Source organism: Nicotiana attenuata, unplaced genomic scaffold (assembly GCF_001879085.1).
Source record: "Nicotiana attenuata strain UT unplaced genomic scaffold, NIATTr2, whole genome shotgun sequence".
NCBI lineage: Eukaryota > Viridiplantae > Streptophyta > Magnoliopsida > Solanales > Solanaceae > Nicotiana > Nicotiana attenuata.
Genome location: NW_017670872.1, coordinates 257593 through 276797, shown reverse-complemented (window position 1 = coordinate 276797; position 19205 = coordinate 257593). Strand labels below are relative to the sequence as shown.

At 40.3% G+C, this 19205-nt stretch overlaps 1 protein-coding gene across 2 annotated transcripts in view; it reads right to left on the bottom strand.

The window, feature by feature from the left end:
* Positions 1-19164, bottom strand: part of LOC109244095 (cytochrome c-like) — a 35937-nt gene extending 16773 nt beyond the window's left edge. For both annotated transcript variants that reach the window (XR_002070666.1, XM_019411128.1), the window contains exons 1-3: positions 18973-19164; positions 16017-16175; positions 15692-15807 (exon numbers count right to left, since the gene is read on the bottom strand). Coding sequence is in view for 1 of the 2 variants with exons in the window: in XM_019411128.1 (XP_019266673.1) it covers positions 15692-15807; positions 16017-16175; positions 18973-19084 (387 nt within the window). In the remaining variant the exon portion in view is untranslated. The remainder of the gene's footprint in view (positions 1-15691; positions 15808-16016; positions 16176-18972) is intronic.
* Positions 19165-19205: the final 41 nt, after the last annotated feature.

The following is a 19205-nucleotide window of genomic DNA, read 5'->3' as shown; positions in this document are numbered from 1 at the left end:
TACGGTACGGTGGGCGGGGCGGGAGGGGGGGAATGAAAATTTTATTGAATTGTGACCGAACCCATAAGGCTACCTACGTATCCCCTCTTAAACGGGAATCAAGTTAGACGTAGTTCATTCACATCATATAGGGAAGGCATGACAATTACACATAGTAATGCTTGACTGTATCTGAATTAATTGGCTTTGGCCAAACTTCTCCGTTCATTTCTGCAAGTATGAGGGCTCCCCCTGTTAAAACCCGGTGAACCATGTATGGGCCTTTCCAGTTGGGAGAGAGTTTCCCCTTGGCTTCATCTTGACGCGGAAAAACTTTCTTTAACACCAACTGTCCCGGTGTGAACTGTCTCGGCCTGACTCTTTTGTTGAAGGCTCTGGTCATTCTGTTCTGGTGAAGCTGACCATGGCAAACTGCATTCATCTTCTTCCATCTATAAGAGCCAGCTACTCGTAACGACTTCTCACCCATTCTGCATCGTCAAGCTCAGCTTCTTGTATGATTCTCAAGGAAGGAATTTCTACTTCAGCGAGAATGACGGCCACTGTACCATAAACCAGCATATAGGGGGTTGCCCGGGTTGATGTGCGGACTGTGGTGCGATACCCCAACAAAGCAAAATGATAGCTTCTCGTGCCACTGCTTATGCTTCTCTATCATTTTCCTTAGTATCTTCTTGATATTCTTATTGGCGGCTTCTACGGCTCCGTTCATTTGAGGCCTGTAGGCTGTAGAATTCTTGTGTCTTGAAAGTTTCACACATGGCTTTCATCAAGTCGTTGTTGAGATTGGAGCCATTATCAGTAATGATTGATTCTGGAATCCCGAATTGACAAACATACAGTCACGGACAAAGTCTGCCACAACTTTCTTAGTTACTGCTCTGTAAGATGTTGCTTCAACCCACTTGGTAAAGTAGTCAATTACCACTAGGATGAATATGTGCCCGTTGGAAGCGGCAGGCTCGATTGGTCCAATGACATCCATTCCCCAGGCGGCGAAAGGCCATGGTGAGTTCGTTGCATTAAGCTCATTTGGAGGTACCTTTATCATGTCTGCATGTATCTGACAGCGGTGGCATTTACGGACATAATGGATGTAGTCCGTCTCCATAGTAACCAGCTCGGAGTATCTTCTTTGCTAAGCAAAACCGTTCATATGTGGACCGCAGGTCCCCGCATGGATTTCTTCTATCGGTTTGGATGCTTCCTTTGAGTCGACACACCTTAGTAGTCCCAGATCAGGAGTTCTCCTATACAGGATTCCTCTACTGTGAAAGAAGTTGTTGGATAGTCTCCGCAGTGTGCGTTTCTGAGTATGATTGGCAAGCTCCGAATAATCTTCCTTCGCCAAATATTCCTTGATATCATGAAACCAAGGTTTTCCGTTTGCTTCTTCTTCAATATGGGGACAATAAGCTGGCTGATCATGGATCTTTACTGGAATGGGATCAATGAAGTTTTTGTCTGGATGTTGTATCATGGATGATAGGGTAGCCAACACATCGGCGAACTCATTCTGGATTCTGGGAACATGCTGGAATTCCGTCTTTGTGAACCTCTTCCTCAGCTCCTGCACATGGTGCAGATACGGGAGTATCTTGGAGTTCTTGGTCGCCCATTCTCCTCATACCTGATGTATAAGCAAGTCTGAATCTCCGATCACTAGCAACTCTTGAATGTTCATGTCAATAGCCATCTTGAGCCCTAAGATGCAGGCTTCGTACTTGGCCATATTGTTGGTGCACGGGAACCTGAGTTTGGCAGACACCGGATAATGCTGACCGGTTTCTAATACTAGGACTGCTCCTATGCCGACTCCTTTGAAATTTGCTGCTCCGTCGAAAAACATTCTCCAGCCATCATAGGATTCTGCAATGTCTTCTCCTATGAATGATACCTCTTCATCAGGAAAATATGTCTTCAGGGGTTCGTATTCTCCATCCACGGGGTTTTCGGGAAGGTGATCTGCTAGTGCCTGTCCCTTGATTGCTTTCTGAGTCACGTAGACAATTTCGAATTCACTCAGCAGGATTTGCCACTTGGCCAGCTTGCCAGTGGGCATGGGCTTCTGAAAGATGTACTTCAAAGGATCCATCCTTGATATGAGATATGTAGTATAGGCACAGAAGTAGTGCCTCAGCTTCTGGGCCACCCAAGTCAGAGCACAGCAGGTGCGTTCTAACAGAGAATACCGGGCTTCGTACGGAGTGAATTTCTTGCTGAGATAGTAAATGGCCTGCTCTTTCCTCCCTGTTTCGTCATGCTGCCCCAAGACGCAACCGAAGGCACCATCTAGTACTGCAATGTAGAGTAGTAGGGGTCTACTGGCTCGGGCGGGACCAAAACTGGTGGTGTTGACAGGTATTCCTTGATTCTGTCGAAAGCTTTTTGGCAGTCATCAGTCCATTTGGTACCGGCGTCCTTCTTCAACATCTTGAAGATTGGCTCACAGATAACCGTGGACTGTGCTATGAACCGGTTGATATAGTTAAGTCTTCCCAAGAAACTCATCACATCCTTCCTGTTCTTTGGTGGTGGTAGTTCCTGAATGGACTTGACCTTTGATGGGTCCAATTCTATTCCCCGACGACTCACAATAAACCCAAGCAGCATTCCGGTAAGAACCCCAAATGCATACTTTGCAGGATTCAGTTTCAGGTTGTACCTCCGTAATCTATTGAAGAACTTCCTCAAATCTCCCATGTGAACAGTGGCCTTCTTGGACTTGATGATAACATCATCTACGTACACCTCAATCTCCTTGTGTATCATATCATGGAAAATTGTAGTCATGGCCCTCATGTAGGTGGCCCCTGCATTCTTCAGGCCAAACGGCATCATCTTGTAGTAGTACATTCCCCACGGCGTAATGAAAGCCGTTTTCTCAGCATCTTCTTCATCCATCCAGATCTGATGATAACCAGCAAAACAATCCACAAATGATTGCAACTCGTGCTTGGCGCAATTGTCAATTAGGATGTGTATGTTTGGTAAAGGGAAGTCATCTTTCGGACTGGCCCGGTTGAGATCCCGGTAGTCGACACAGACTCTGACCTTCCCATCCTTCTTTGGTACTGGCACGATGTTGGCTAACCATGTCGGGTATTCTACTACCCTGAGAACCTTGGCTTTGACTTGCTTAGTGACTTCTTCCTTGATTTTCAAACTCATGTCTGGCTTGAATTTCCTGAGCTTCTGCTTTACCGGCGAACATGTCGGATCAATTGGCAGTTTATGGGCCACAATAGAAGTACTTAGACCAGTCATGACCAGGCGAATATGTCCTCATATTCCCTTAGAAATTCTTTGTATTACTTCTTTTCTAATGGTGATAAATGAACGCTGATTCGTGTTTCCTTGACATTCGCTGCATCTTCCAGATTAACAATTTCTGTCTCGTCCAGGTTGGACTTAGGTCGATTTTCAAAGTTCTCAACTTCTTTGACGATCTCCTCGGGTATGTCATCTTCTTCTGAATCAATGTCTGTTTGTTGCATTGTCTCATTGCATGTCACAGTCATTGGTTCATCAAGATAAGTAATAGTAATGTAGTAACAATAAAAGATACTGCATGATGTTTGTTCAGCCTTGCTACCCCGAGGCTCGCCGGACTCTGGTGGTTCTGATGGTCCAGTATTGAGACGTGCTCCTTTGCTTACGGCCTGTATGGAAGGTCCTTCCTCCCCCTCCTCCTCGAGAACGGAGCAACAATCCATATCATCGTCTTCTAGGAACAAATTCATCACTGCTGCTAGTGCTTCCTCTTCTTCTGACCCATAGATAACATCGGCCGATTGGAAAACAAGCGTGGTATTGGCTGCTTCAATGGATAGTAAGGACCGCGCCATGGTGGCGACCAGATGTTGAATTCCTCCCAGGTATACTCATACCCCAGACCGAAGGTGGTGCCGTGCTTCTTGAGTTTTATGGGCTTAGTGATTCCTTGGAGGTTCTTGCCAAGCCCCTTACCAGGTTCGTATCCGCTCCAGTTCAATATGCTCTCAATTTTGTTGTCCCACCATTTGTCCTTGTCAACAGCATTGACTCGCTCGATGTGGTGATAGGTCTCCCCACCTAATTTCCTTCTGCCTCCGATTGCCAGAATGGTCTGGCGACTGTATATAGGATTGCTACCGTCTCCGTGAATGATCACCTCCTGGTGATTCCACTCAAACTTCACTGCCTGGTGTAGTGTTGACGCTACAGCCCCAGCAGCATGAATCCAAGGTCGTCCCAACAGCAGATTGTAAGATGCCGGCACGTCTATTACTTGAAAATCAACATCGAACCAAGTAAGCCACATTTGCAAACACGGACTAATTTCCCCAATGGTGGACCTATAGGAACCGTCGAAAGCTTTCACGTTGATGGCCCCGTCCTTGATCTCATGCAGTTCCTTACCCAACGTCCTGAGTGTTACCAGCGGACAAATAATGAGGCTGGACCCTCCATCGATCAGGATTATGGTGATAAAATAGTCTTCGCATTATACGGTGATGTGCAATGCCTTGTTGTGACTCAACCCTTCTGGTGGCAGCTCATCTTCATGGAAGGTGATCTTGTGACTTTCCAATACCTGTCCTACCATGTTAGCCATCTCTCCGCCGGTGATGTTGCTGGGTACGTATGCCTCACTTAGTACCCTTAGCAGAGCGTTCTTGTGTGCATCAGAATTTTGTAGCAAAGCAAGGATAGAAATTTGCGCCGGTGTTTTGTTCAGCTGGTCGATGACCGAGTATTCCTTGGCCTGTATCTTTCTCAAAAGGTCATCTGGCCCGATCTCGATGATGGGTGGCCGGTTGGAGGCCTGCTTTCTCGACTCAGCCAAATGTTCCGGGGTATAAACTCTACCAGTTCTCGTCATACCCTGTGACGCAATAGCCTATCCGAACCTAACCTTGCCTTTCCTTCTTGCCTTGGCTGTATAGTCCCATGGTATAGCCTTTGTATGGAATGACTTCATGGTCGACATTTCTACTGGAATCGGCATGGCTATCATTGCTCCGAACGGAGCATGCACCTTGGGCGGTAAGACTGCAACTTCGAATGGTGTAGGTGATTTTGCTGGAGACACGAATTCGACCTCAATTGGCGCTGGCGTCTTTGTAGATGATGGTGCTTCAAACTCAAGTGGCATGGACATATCTACCTCGGCATCCCCAGAGGGCTGAATCTGGACTACGATCGGATTAAGGGTGACTGTTGGTTTCTTTGGGTCGTCACCTTCTGTGATCAAACCGATTGATCACTTGGGATCCCAATCATCCTCTATTTCAATCATGTGAATGCCTCCTCCCTTGTGGTCTGGCAGAGGGTTATTGCAGACATTTGGAGCAGGTTCCTTTGCCACAATAATCTTGTTATCAATTAAAGTATAGATCTTATCTTTCAGAGAACGGCATTCGTCAATGGTGTGTCCTTTCATGCCGGAATAGTATGCACAGGATTTATTTGGATTAACCCACTGAGAAGGGTTCTCAGGAGCAGCAGGGATAGGGGTGACGTAACCGGCAGCTTTAAGTCTTTCATACAATTGGTCGATAGGTTCAGCAATAGCCGTATATTATTTCGAAGGCCTTCGGTCAAAGTTTGGTCGAGGTCTAGGGAAGTTTTGGTGTGCAGGATGGGATTGATAGTGGGCTGGTTGAGTATTGTAGGCTTGGTAAACATGTGCGGGTTGGGAATATCTGGGTGAAGTAGGCTGATATATGGGAGGTAGAGGCGATTGATAAGTGGGTGGTGGAGTTTGGTAAGAGGGTGAGGGTGCTTGGTAGTTCGGAGTAGGCTAATATGTGAGTGGAGGCATTGGATAGGTTTGGTATTTGATAGGAGATTTGGTTCTCTGTGCAACCATTACGGCCCCTACGTCCCTTTTCTTGGACGCACCACCAGACTGTAAGGACTTCTTTGTAGCTTGCAAGGCCTCGATGTTTGTAACCATACCGCTTTTGATGCCCTCTTCGATCCTTTCTCCCAGCTTTATAATGTCAGAAAATTTGTGACCCTCGATCATCATCAGCCTTTCATAATACTGTGGGTCTTGAGCCCGGACGAAGAATTTGTTCATTTGTTCTTCTTCTAAGGCAGGTCTAACCTTAGCAGCTTCGTACCTACAGCGAGTAGCATACTCGCGGAATATTTCTGTGGGCTTCTTCTTTAGATTTTGAATATAGAACACATCTTGCGCATTCTCCGTATTGAACCTGAACCTGTCCATAAAGTCGGATGCCATGCTTACCCAGTTCGACCACTTCTTTGGATCTTGGCTAATGTACCAAGATAAAGCATCTCCCTTCAAGCTCCTCATGAAAAGCTTCATGCGGATTTTTTCGTATTTTCCTACTCCAACCAGCTTGTCACGGTATGTTCTCAAATGGACCCTTGGATCCCTTGTACCATCAAACGTCTCGAACTTAGGAGGTTTGTACCCCTCGGGCAGTTCGACATCGGGCTGTATGCAAAGATCTTCGTAGTTCAGCCCTTCAATTCCCTTACTTCCTTCAACGCCTTGAATTCGGCTAGTCAATTTCCTAAGTTCTTCGGCCAGGTTTCTGATAAGCAAGTCTTTATCATCAGGCTCGGGTGTGTTCGAGATGGGTTGGGTGGAGTGTCGCATAGTATCCACGTAGATGGGGGTGTTATGGTGGGTGTGGCAGTGGTCATTTGTGGAGTTTTGAGGTTCTGGGATGAGCAGCGGGGTATTGTTGGAAGTATGGCAGGTGTTCCAGTGGTGGTGAGGAGCGGGATGGTTCTGTTGCTTTGGGATGTTCTGTAGAGTTATAGGGTTCTGAGCAGTTGGGAAATTGATATCTGGAGTAGTGAGGGAAAATGACAGATTTGCCAGATTGCGAACCTTATCAAGTTCTTCTTGGAATTTCAGCAGCTTTTGTTCAAGTTGGGACGCATTTCCTTGGGAACCAGAGTACCATGACCGTGAGTGACCTCTACCCGTTCAGTTGAATTCTCCTTTCTGGCGTTGTTCAAATCTTCCATCTTCCCTTTGTTCTTGTTTTTGACAGGACTAGGAGGAGGAGTGGGTGGAGGGCCCCTGGATCTCGTGGAATAAGATGATGTTGCTAGAGTGCACGAACTAACCTTTGGGGAGGGGAAATAATAAACAAAAGTAAAAACAAAAAGGTAACAAGTTAGTGAGGATCATAAAAAGATGTTGCAATATTTAAACACATAGTGTAGAATGTAAACCGTGTCCTAATTTGGGGACCTCTTTGTGCCCGAGGTAGGCCTAGCGACAAGTTGATTTGGAGAACTTGGAATGCCAAATGCCTCATTTTATTAATAAAAAGTAGACGAATCCCAAATCGACACTAAATAACAGGAAATAAAAGTTACTAATGGCCATTGGCCTTATTACATTTCATAAAAAGAAGAAAACTCCTATCTATTTGGTCCCAGAAGGACCTTCCCCAGATTCGGCATCCCTGGCTCTATCGAACAGCTTTCCCAACTCGCGAAGTCCCAGCAGCAGGTAGGCTCTGGCTAGATGTCCGCCTTCGTTTCTCTCAGCATTTTGGCAGTCTTCGACCCTTTTGAGAAATTTCTTCTCCAACTCCACTATGCCCCGTTCCAAATACCCTAGTCGCTTGTTGGCACTGACAGTCATATCCTTCCATTCCTCAATTATCTTTTGATTGGCTTCTTGTATCTCACGGTGCTCGCTTTCGCATTCTCGGATCCTCTAGCGCAGCTGATTGTATTTGACCTGTGCATCAGCCTTTTCATCTTTGATCCTGTGACCTCGAACAAACCCAGGCTGGCCCAGACCATTATGATTATCCTCCAACCAGCCTGAATAGTAGGGAGTACAGCCAGCGTGGTATCTGTCTGGCTCGATGGTATCTCTCCCCATGATAATCTGGTAGTGCCACATATGCTGAGCTTGGCACTTGTAAGAACTATCATCATCTTGGAAGTCAGCCCGGAAGTGACTCATCTTGTCGACCCTGGGTACAACCTGCTTCCTACCAGCTTGCCTCATAACCCAGAGAGGTATGTAAGGATACATTCCTCTTAGACCGATTAATATCAGGAAAGGTGTATCTCTGGATCGGGCGATGAACTCCTCGGTCGGAAACCACTCGAACATCCATTGTACCTGGTCCTCAGTCAGATTTTCGAAGAGCTCGACCCGTTCTCTAGCATTGTCTGGTTGAGCGAACATGTTGGGCATGTAATTCATTCGCCTTGGATGATGGAAGGCTATATGATCATCCCAGTCCCTTCGCTGAATCTCTTATCGATATTCACCCTTTTGGAGATGCTCCATGAGCCAAAGTTGAAGTAGCGAATTGCAGCCTTCGAAGTGTTTGGCTCCTTATTGGCACTTCTCCAAGGCTCGGTATATTTCCGCAATGATCATGGGCACAATACTGAATGGTTTCCCACCAATTCCCTCCATTATAGTTTTAGTTACCATAGCCAGCCTGGTATGGATCCTTGCTTTCTTCATTGGAAACACTGTCATCCCCAGGAAACAAAACATGAAGACGAAGACCCTTCGGTAAATATGCCCCAGTGATGTGATGGCAAACTCGTCAGGATAGGTACAGTAGGATTTGCTGTGACCGTACCTCTCGTACAAATAATCAAAAGGAATGTAGGAATCCTTCAAACAATGTCAGTTCTGGATTCTTCTTTAGACCCGTCATTTTAAGGAAACCCCTGCCCTTGTGGTTCTCATGCATTAACAAACCCAGAGTTTTCCATGGTATACCGGCCAATCCTCCTATTTCTTCTAGAAAGGGTGTCATCTCAATTTCCCCGAAGCGGAATACGGACCTCTCACAATCCTAGAATAGAGTAGCAGCTTCTATGATCTTGTTGTTGGGTTGGATTTCCAAGAGGGAAGGTAGATTTCCCAGATATTTCCGGACAAGAGTCTTATCACTGGAGTGAAGATCCTCCCACCAGCTTAGCAATTTTGGGTGGATGTTGGTGACCATGCCGAATCTGGGGACTTCGTGCCTCCTATTTCTGCAAGACAAAAGGGTTAGGCCCTTACCCCTACCAGACTCGACTATTTAATATCAACAATTGGCATAAACGCATTTAGTTCTCCAAATGAATGCACAAAACGTGGCAGTGTCCGTTTGGAATTAGGGAAACCCAATGGACTTTGGACAAGGCTATCCTAAAGAGTCATTATAGGGACAACATAACTGACTCGGCTAGGTTTGACCATGATGCATGCATAGTTAAACAGAGTAAGGTTTCTATGGGGTTTTAGACTGGTACCCTTGAGCGGACAACTCAAGGGGGAAAGGCACGGAATCGTCGACTACACCGTCGATCGACTGGTTTTACCACAAATACGCCTTTTCCGGATTTAAGGGGTGATAATATCGGAAGAGCGCAACCACTCATTATAATCGTTGTTATAGAATTTGTTTGGCACGAGTGGAATATGATGTTGAGCATGATAATGCAACAATTAAAGGCATGTTGTCACGTATTTGCACGTTTAAGAAAGCAGTAAATACAACAATTCATAATTTAATGAGGCAACAAAGGAAAGCAGTAAAGGAAAGAAACAAAAAGACAAGTCAGTTTTGCAATCGAAAAGGAAATTGAATGCTTAAAAGAAATAAACAAATAATTGCGCGTAAAGAAGCATAAATTCACAATAATAGTCTGAAATGGTAAAAGCCTAAAATTCCCCAGCAGAGTCGCCATGCTGTCGCGCCCCATTTTCCTCCGCGGAAATCGGGTTTATGATATTTGGAGGGACAACTCATTCCTTTAGGGAACTGGGTTTGCATTTGAAGAGTCGCCACCTAATGATTAGGGTACATTAGGACACCAGATGAGTTTGATTTGGATAACCAGAGATTGGGTAAGGGCTTGAAATTATTCTAAGGGGAAGGTGTTAGGCACCCCTCAGAATCCACTAGTGTGGTTCCCTGCCAGACAATTATTGTGAATTGAGGTGCAATTAACATATAGGTAGATAAGGCTCAAATAAGAGGGGATTTCAACATATAATGGTTTGAAAGAACAATTAGAAAAGCTGATTTTTAATGCTGAAAGAAATAAAGAATAAAGGAAAAAGGGGGGGGTCCTACGTTTATTAAAAATATGGATCACCCCACACAATGTCCGGTAATCACTCCTAAATAAGGGGCTACACGTGACATTATCGCGTGGTCATCATATCCATATCTACCCATCCCACCCCATTAAGGTATTTAAAGCGCGGATTGGTATCGATTACTTATTGCATGCTATTACCTATCCCACTCCTATCAGTCCCGGAGGCACTTAGGACTACTAATCCTAAAAAGGGAAGGATATTAGGCTTATTTGGAGTTTCAAAGGTAAAAACTCTAAGGCGACATACAAAAAAACATATTGCAAATTTTGGGGAAACACATAGAAACAAACAAAGGCTCATATATACCTCCTTAAACAAAGAAAGCATATAATTAGCATGACTTACACATACTGTTTAGGTCTGATTAAAATACCAAAGACGAGGGAGTTTTGAAACAGATTGGTTTATTACATAACTCAGATAAGAAGTCTGAATCAGGCCTGACCGCTGGTTGTAATAATTAACAGAAGTGGGTTCAATTTACAGTTATTACTCTAGGGTTTGCCTAAGTGTTTAGACGAGGATCCTATAGGCATGGTGTCTACTGAATTCAGAAGGTGATAAGACAGTAAAACTCGAAGTGAATTGTCCGAAGTCCTATATGCATATTTATTAAACTTGTTAAGTGAGGGACTTAGATTATTAAAAGAGATGCAGAATGTATAAAAACTAAATAAATTAGTTACAGGCTCTGCAGGTGATAGTATGGATTATTACTGATTTTATATCTAACATTGAGTGAAGCGAATCAGATTCATTTAGAAACTCCTATAGGCATGTTTTCTACACGTTGCTGATTTTAGACGCTTATAGACGTGGTGTCGAAATGCAGAAAAACTTATAGACATAGTATCTGAATGCGAAACTTATTTAAAACCTTATAGGCAGGGTATCAGTTTGAATTATGCAGAATGAAATTAGAACAATCCTATAGGCATGATTTCTAGGTGAAGTTTGAATATGCAGAATTATAACAGTCCTATAGGCATAATTTCTAGGTGAAGTTGAATATGCAGAATTATAACAGTCCTATAGGCATAATTTCTACGTGAATTTTGAATATGCAAAAGTTGAAACACCCTATAGGCGTGGTTTCTACCCTTACATGCATAGTTACCCACCTTATTTCACTAGCCAGCCCCCAAATGTTTATTACAACTTATTACAAACCATAATAATAAATTACATCAGAAAAGTACAACCAGATGAAGCCTGATTCTTGACTTCCTCTCTGAGTTATGAGATAGACCAACTCAAAGACCATTGATCCAAAGTCTTTCTCCAATTTGAGTGTGTCAGAGTTCCCTAAGAGCCTCAAGTGGGACTCCAGGCAATGCTCACACCCAAATTGTATCACCAGAATAGGGACAAGTGCAGTGTGGAAGGGCCAGCCCTCAAGTGTCCAAGTTCAGAGGGAGCTCATAGGTCCCAAGGAAAGGCTCACAAGAGGGGGGCAGAACATAAGTCTAAGAGAGAGTGCAAGTGAAGAAATAGAATTTAAGAACTAAGGAAGTAAAGAAAATGGAATGAGGTGTTGTGAAACAGCTATAAACAAGTTGGTAATTTCATACAAAGGGGTTCAGGGGTTGGGAAATTGCCAAAGAGCCTATGTACTTTAGGCAAGGGTCAGCTTTGGGCATGCACAGCAATAGAAGATGCTGGCATGCCTAGAAGCCTACCAGAACACACAATACTAGAGAAACATAGAGGTTAGGATCCCAGGGGATCAAGCTTGAGTCACGGGCAGTAATATTCAATACTGTCATGGCTCAAACAAACCATAAGCATTAAACACATTGGGGTGGGGGGGGGGGGGGTTTAGGATTCACAATAGATTCAGAACAGGCAGAAGGAAATTACAGCATGCTAAAGTAAATACTGGATTAAATACAAGCAGTAGGCAGACAAGAAGGCAAAAGTATTAAGTAAACATATTATTGTGATGTTGAATCTTAATCAGAACATACCATTTCAAAGAAGCAAAATACAGTAAAGGCAGGTAGCAGGACTTTGAAGATAGGCCACAGTACAAGTAGCAAGAGAGAATATTTTGAGTATGAGTGTAAGTTCAGAAATTAGGAATATTCGTGTCTGTGTTAATGAAAAAGCCAGGTATTTATAGTTTGAAAATAGGTAGAAAGTAAGGCAAGAATCATAGTTTAGTAGTAATTATGGAACTACGTATCAACTAAAATCAAATCAGTATAAGACTTCCTTTAATTAAGGAGTTGGAATTAAACGGTAATGAGCAGAAAACATTTAAGGAAAGAAATCAAGTAGAACACTATGTATAGAATAGACAATTAGGGGTAAGTACATAGGGGTCCAATTAAGGAAACAACTATTGCAGAATCAGTGTAGATACTCAGTTAACCAAATAAGGTAGAAAACACAATAGATTTGCAAAATATGGAGACAATCAACTCCCAGTAAATCAAGGAGTCAGGGATTCGAAATTATTGATTTGGGAGAGAGTAACATGGGTTCCCATGAATAAACAAATAAGCCAAACTAAGGACAGGAGAATCGAAAGTCTAAAGGGAAGTTTTCCAAACAATCCAAGAAACAGGGAAATCAGTAAAACAAAGAAAGAATCAATTACACGAGTGCAATCCAAATTACACAAGGAGGTTTGAAATCAGTCCACAATTGAAGGTCGTTTTAGAGGAAAATTTAGCATATAAAAGAGTGCATAAACATTAGGCATGCGAGGCTGAACTCGTAACAAAGAGAAGCATCATGCAATGGCAAACACAAGGTCAGTAGCTAATGAACTATCGAAACATGGTAGTCACATAGGTCGATTTCACCAACTCAGTAATAGAGAAAAGAGAGTATCAGAAGCATGCAAAGGGGTCAAGTGAAAAGACCTTATAGTAGAGTTTCAATGGTAGCAGGAAGTCAAAATCACATAAAGAAACAGAGGTTGAAACAAAAGATTTCGAAATTCAGTCGAGCAACAAATGAAGAAACTTCAGAAACTCGAATAGGTCCAAAGTAAATTAGGGTTTTGAAACCAATCGAATTCAGAGCATGACGAACAAGTAAATCACATAGCAAATAGTCTCAGAACTCGAATGAACCCCAAATTTTAGGGTTTTCACCATCAATCGAGTATAGAGATGAAAAACAAGTAAATCAGACAGAAATACTAACAAAATAAATTCAGAAATCTCAAAAGGTTAAGGCCCTCAACATGCAACTTAAGTAAAAGAACGACATAAGGAAACACAGTAGAACACGTAGAAAAATCAGAGAAAGCTTCAAAATAACTTAACAAAACCCTAAATCAGAAAAGATAAGGGGTTTTGAAGATAAAGTTTTAGAAGAAACCTTGAGAAAAATGTTTAGAAGTTTAAAGCAAACACGGATCTAGACAGATATAAAAGAAATCAGAAGAACCTCAAAGATTAGGGTTTCAGTAGAAACCCAGATGGAGGCTTGGAAAATGGTCGATCTAAGCAGGAGAAGTCAAGAATCGGGCTTGAATAGCCATGGCTGGCCGGAGCAAAGTCGAAGATTACCGGAGACAGCCATAAAAACTGAGATTGACCAAAGTTTGGGCCAAGCTTCTTCAAGGTCTGGCCTTGAAACCATAGTACTCGAACGCATAGAAGCCAAGGGAGGTGGATACAGGCCTCCATTGGCTTTAGAAGCCATGGATTTGGGGGTTTTCAGGTGGTAGTTTAGGGAGGCGGCTAGGGTTTGAGAGAGGGTCGAGAGAGAATTGAGAGAACAAAGGAATTCAGAGGCGGCTGAATGAGAGAAATAATTAGGTTTAGGGGTTGCTTGGGATTAATTATGGAAAGGGTTAATGGTGGTCGTTGATCATTTTGATCAACGGCCTGGATTGAATGGATAGGTAGGGGATCCTGGTGGGTTGTTTTAATTGGGTTGTGGGTCGGGTATGATTAGGATTTGGGCTGGGTAATTGGGTTTAAAATTGAGGTTCAAATCAGGCCACAATTGAGACACAATTGGGCTATATTTTAAATAGCCACATTTCCCTTATTTATTTTATAAAAATTAGTAAAGTAATTTCTGGAAATAAATTAAAGATACTTAAATGATTAATAATACATAATTATCAAATTAAAAATATTGGACCTAATTTTATAGATATAAACGTAATTAAATCTAAAAGAGGCTAATATTGCAATCATATGCAATTTAGCGTTAAAAATACCAAATAAATTTGTAAAAATATGCAAAGATTATCTTAGCTATATTTTAGTATAAATATGAGAGAGTCCAATAAGTAAATCACCAAAATGATAATTTTGGGAATAATTATTGGGTTTTTTCTAGATAAAATGGAACAATAAATTGATATAAAAATCTTTAAAAATTAGGAAAAAATAATAAAACATTTGGACATACCTATATATGCATACATATGCTATTTTGAAAGTATTTTGCATATTAAAATATTTAGGAAAAAATTGGGTATCAACAGCTGCCCCTNCTCTTGATTTCTCTCTTCAGAATCGCCCAAAAAGCTCTAAGGTCGAAGTCAAAAATGGTGAAATAACCCAAACTCCCGAAATGAAATAACATATATTTTCTGCCCAGGCCTTTCCGCATCTGCAGTCCAAGGCCCCACTTCTGCGATACCGCATTTGCGGCCAAACCACCGCTTCTGCGGTTTTTTACTTAAGGCCCAAAATCGCATCTGCGATAGAACTTCCGCATCTGCGGCTTCGCAGATGCGGCCATCTTGACCGCTTCTGCGGAAACTGCTCGCCAGCCCCAATTTCGCATCTGCGGCTTCCTCCCTCGCACCTGCGGCATCGCACCTGCGGTCCCAATTCCGCAAGTGCGGAAATACCAGAAGCAGAAAATCTGCAGCTTCCACAAACATCCAACTTCTCCGTTAACCACCCGAAATCACCCCGAGGCCCCCGGGACCTCAACCAAAAGCACCAACACATCCTAAAACCTTATTCAAACTTGTTCCAATCATCAAAACACTTCAAACAACATCAATTCAACCAAAACACATCGGATTCAAGCCTAAGCTTCTAAAAATCTTCCAAATTCCGCTTTTGATCAAAAACCCAACCAAACCACGTCCGAATAACCTGAAATTTTGCACATACATCCCAAATCACATACGAAGCTATTGCAACTCTCGGAATTCCATTCTGACCCCCTATATCAAAATCTCACCTACCAACCGGAAATCGCCGAAATATCAACTTTGCCAATTCAAGCCTAAATCTACTCCGGGCCTCCAAAACTTATTCCGTTCACACTCCTAAGTCATAAATCACCTCCCGAAGCTCACCGAACCATCGGAACTCACATCCGAGCCCTCTAACACATAAGTCAACATCCGGTTGACTTTTCCAACTTAAGCCTTCCTAAAAGAGACTAAGTATCTCAAACTTCACCAAAACCAATCCGAATCCAATCCGACCAACCCGATACCTCAAAACACGGATAAGCAAGGCATGAAGAAGCAGAAATGGGGGAAACAGAGCGGTAACTCATGAGACGACCGGCCGGGTCGTCACAAGTTAGCACAGAGGTACAATAGTATAGCACATAAATAATGCAGCAAAGTACATAGAGACAACTTACAGGGTCAAATTCACGGTCAACAATTGACGTATCAAGCACACACCTGGAAGCATCAGTCTCCCCCCATCTCTCCACCACCTTAGGAGCTTCCTTTTGCTCACCCTTACCTTCAATAACTACACCCAAAAAAGATACGTAAGAAAATAACTACTTATTGGCACCACTAATTCTAAGCTAAAGAGGGTCAGTTTTAATTCAAACAAAATAGACAAAAATCCATTTTTCTAGGGAAAAAAAAGAGAGGCAAGATAGTAGGCTAGTTAAAGGGAAAAAAAGGATTCAAACTTTATCGAAAGATAGAAATTTAAAGCTGAAATGGGTTTACCTTTGATTAATCGAAGAATGCCAAAAGTTAGAGCTTTAAGAGGAGGGCAACCAGGGCAATCCAAAGTGATAGTGCAGGGCATATTCTTATTGGCAGCAGAGTAGGAGTAACCAGCAGTAGTTCCAGACTGCCTTCCAAAAAGTCTATTCAAATTAGGTCCTGTTAAAATACATATTGTTGTAAGTTACAGCAGAACTCATAAAACAATTCCAAAAAGAAGAACTCTACATGTCTTTGCACACGCCCTTTACCCAGAAGGGATACACCAAAGTTAAGACAATTATCATAATCCAGCGTGGTTATAAAAAATAAAAAAAGAAAGGGGTCATCAAGATATGAAAAGATAATTGTAAACATGGAACTTCAGGGAAGCATCAACATATGAAAAGAAATTTGGGGAACTATCGATGGCAAAACCAAACGGGAAAAGACCATCGTATCTATCTATATAGAATAGGAGAAGCAAAAGCACCACATTAAGATAAGTGTCTTAACTACAAAAAGCCAAGTGGCATTGTTAAGACAAATTAAACTACTTTTCTAACTAATTTTTTTTTTGAATTTTAAATTTTGAATTAATTGGTTACACTACTTAACTAATAAATATAGATATCTTATAATTATGAATATAAAACGAACTACAAAAAAATATTCTACTCATTCAAATTGGAGTTTTAAAATTATTTTATAATAAAAAAATAAAAATAACATATTCACATAACTAAAATCATAATAAACAAATAATCATCTATCTATATAGAATAGGAGAAGCAAAAGCACCACATTAAGACAAGTGTCTTAACTACAAAAAGCCAAGTGGCTTTGTTAAGACAAATTAAACTACTTATCTAACTAATTTTTTTTTTTTTTGAATTTTAAAGTTTGAATTAATTGGTTATACTACTTAATTAATAAATATAGATATCTTATAATTATCAATAAAAAACAAAAATACAAAAAAATATTCTACTCATTCAAATTGGAGTTCTAAAATTATTTTATAATAAAAAAATAAAAATAACATATTCACATAACTAAAATCATAATAAACAAATAATCATAATGAAGAATACTAAAAAAGATCAAATGATATAGTAAAAATACATCTACGAATTAAATTGCTCATGTAGGAAAATTTAGTTAATAAATAGAACTCATAATTTTATAATGAAAAATATAAAAATATAAAGAAACTATTAGGATATTATATATAAAAGACATTTTATTAATTGTTAAAAATATTAGTACGTTTTTTATAAAAAATAATATCTTTATACTTTTGATGAATTAAAAATTATAATTTAGGAAAGTAAATTATAATATTTAAATTTTCAGTAAAATATAAAATGAAAGAACTAATCTAATATTATAATAGAAAAGAATGTACGAAGAGAGGTGGATAAAGATAATTTTATATTATTTATATTTAAAATTAATTAATAAACAAAATAGAAATAAATAACACTCAAGAAATTATTGATAAATTTAGATAATTGAAGAATCTTAAACCGTATAACATAAGTATAAAAATTTATATTTCCAGAATATATACGTATGTTCTACTAGAAGAGAAGTAGTATCAAAATATTAAGCCAATTGACAAACTAATACAAAAATCACATTAGTAAATATATAGTATTAAGTACTTGCTAATTTAATAAAGAATAAACAAGGAATAAATAATTGATTTGATTACTATAATGCTTTGTGTCCTTTGATTTTGTATAGATTTTATTATATTTATGTACACTACATTAGATAATAAAATAGTAACTAATACTTATTAAAATATTATAACATATTGGATCATAATTTTATAAGATTAATATTCCGTCAAATTATCCGCGCATCGCGCGGGTTCTAGCACTAGTATATAGAATGAGGAACACAAAAGTAACACAGAGAACATAATTAAACTGGTCTCCGCAAAAGATGTATTCGTAAAGTATGCTAACAAAAATCTCTCAGTATGAAATCTGCTATCATTCTTAGATTCTAATTCCATAACGAAACAAAAGAAGTAGAGCAACCCAATTTTCTTTCACCAAAACCATCAGTGAGTTTGTTAGTTAAGAGAGAAATATATTTATCAAAGATATCGAGCAACCTAGTTTTCAGTTAAGCATATTTGCAACATATTTTCTTATTCAACTATTAGTGTCCTACGGAGGTGATACCTCCCAAATGAGTAACCTCTTAGCAGTTTCTTCAAGCTATTCTAAAATCAAGTTCAATCACCCAACCCTAACAGAATAATCGAAGTGACACAATTAGTGTAATAATGTTTTCGCTGATCAAAATTCAAGATTATCACAAGTGCTGCTGAAAATACGGAAAAGCACCCGCAAACCTAAGATACAACTCCTTTCAAGATTATGAAAACTAATAACAGCAGATAGAAAGAACAAGCAACAATTTGTAGCCAATCTTTATGCCACAGAATTATATGAGTCACAATTGGACTCATAAATGTTCCTCTCATAAATTATTGCCAAGTAAAATCACAATTAAATTATAATTGGGGATCTAACTAATCAATAATCAGAAATCACAAAAAACATTAAACTCGGACTACACGTTAGACAATATCTTTTTGCTATTTTATCTGTTATTTTGCGGACAAGCAAAATCTTACGAAGCTAGGAAAAAACTGGGTAAAAGAAGAATAAAAAAAATAATACTCCATATAATGGCCAAAAAAAGTGACTAAAACTATATATAGATAAATGAATTAAAAAGAAAACTAAATATATATACAGAAAACCCATATAATTGCAGATCTGCCCAAATAACCCATCAAAGGTTAGACCTTTTCACCAAACAAGAACTCATCAGATCAATAAACTGATAAACAAAAATATATAAAGAGAATCATAATCACCAAATCTGACAAACAAAAAAAAGAAATTTGACAAATAACATAAAAAAGGAAAGGAAAAAAAAAGAAGTTGTGTACCTTGTTTACGACCAGCACCTTGTTCAACAGTATGGCATTGAGCACACTTGGTCTTGAAGATCTTTGCCCCTGCTGCTTCGTTCCCCGGTGGTGCCTCTGCAAAAGATGCCATTTTATAAATTTGGGGCTTTTTCTGATTTTCTGAAAGTAGAAAGGAAGAAGGAGAAAGCTTATAGTAGGTTTTTTGTGAGGGATGAATTCCAACTTCTAACATTAAATTCAAAAATAGTCAG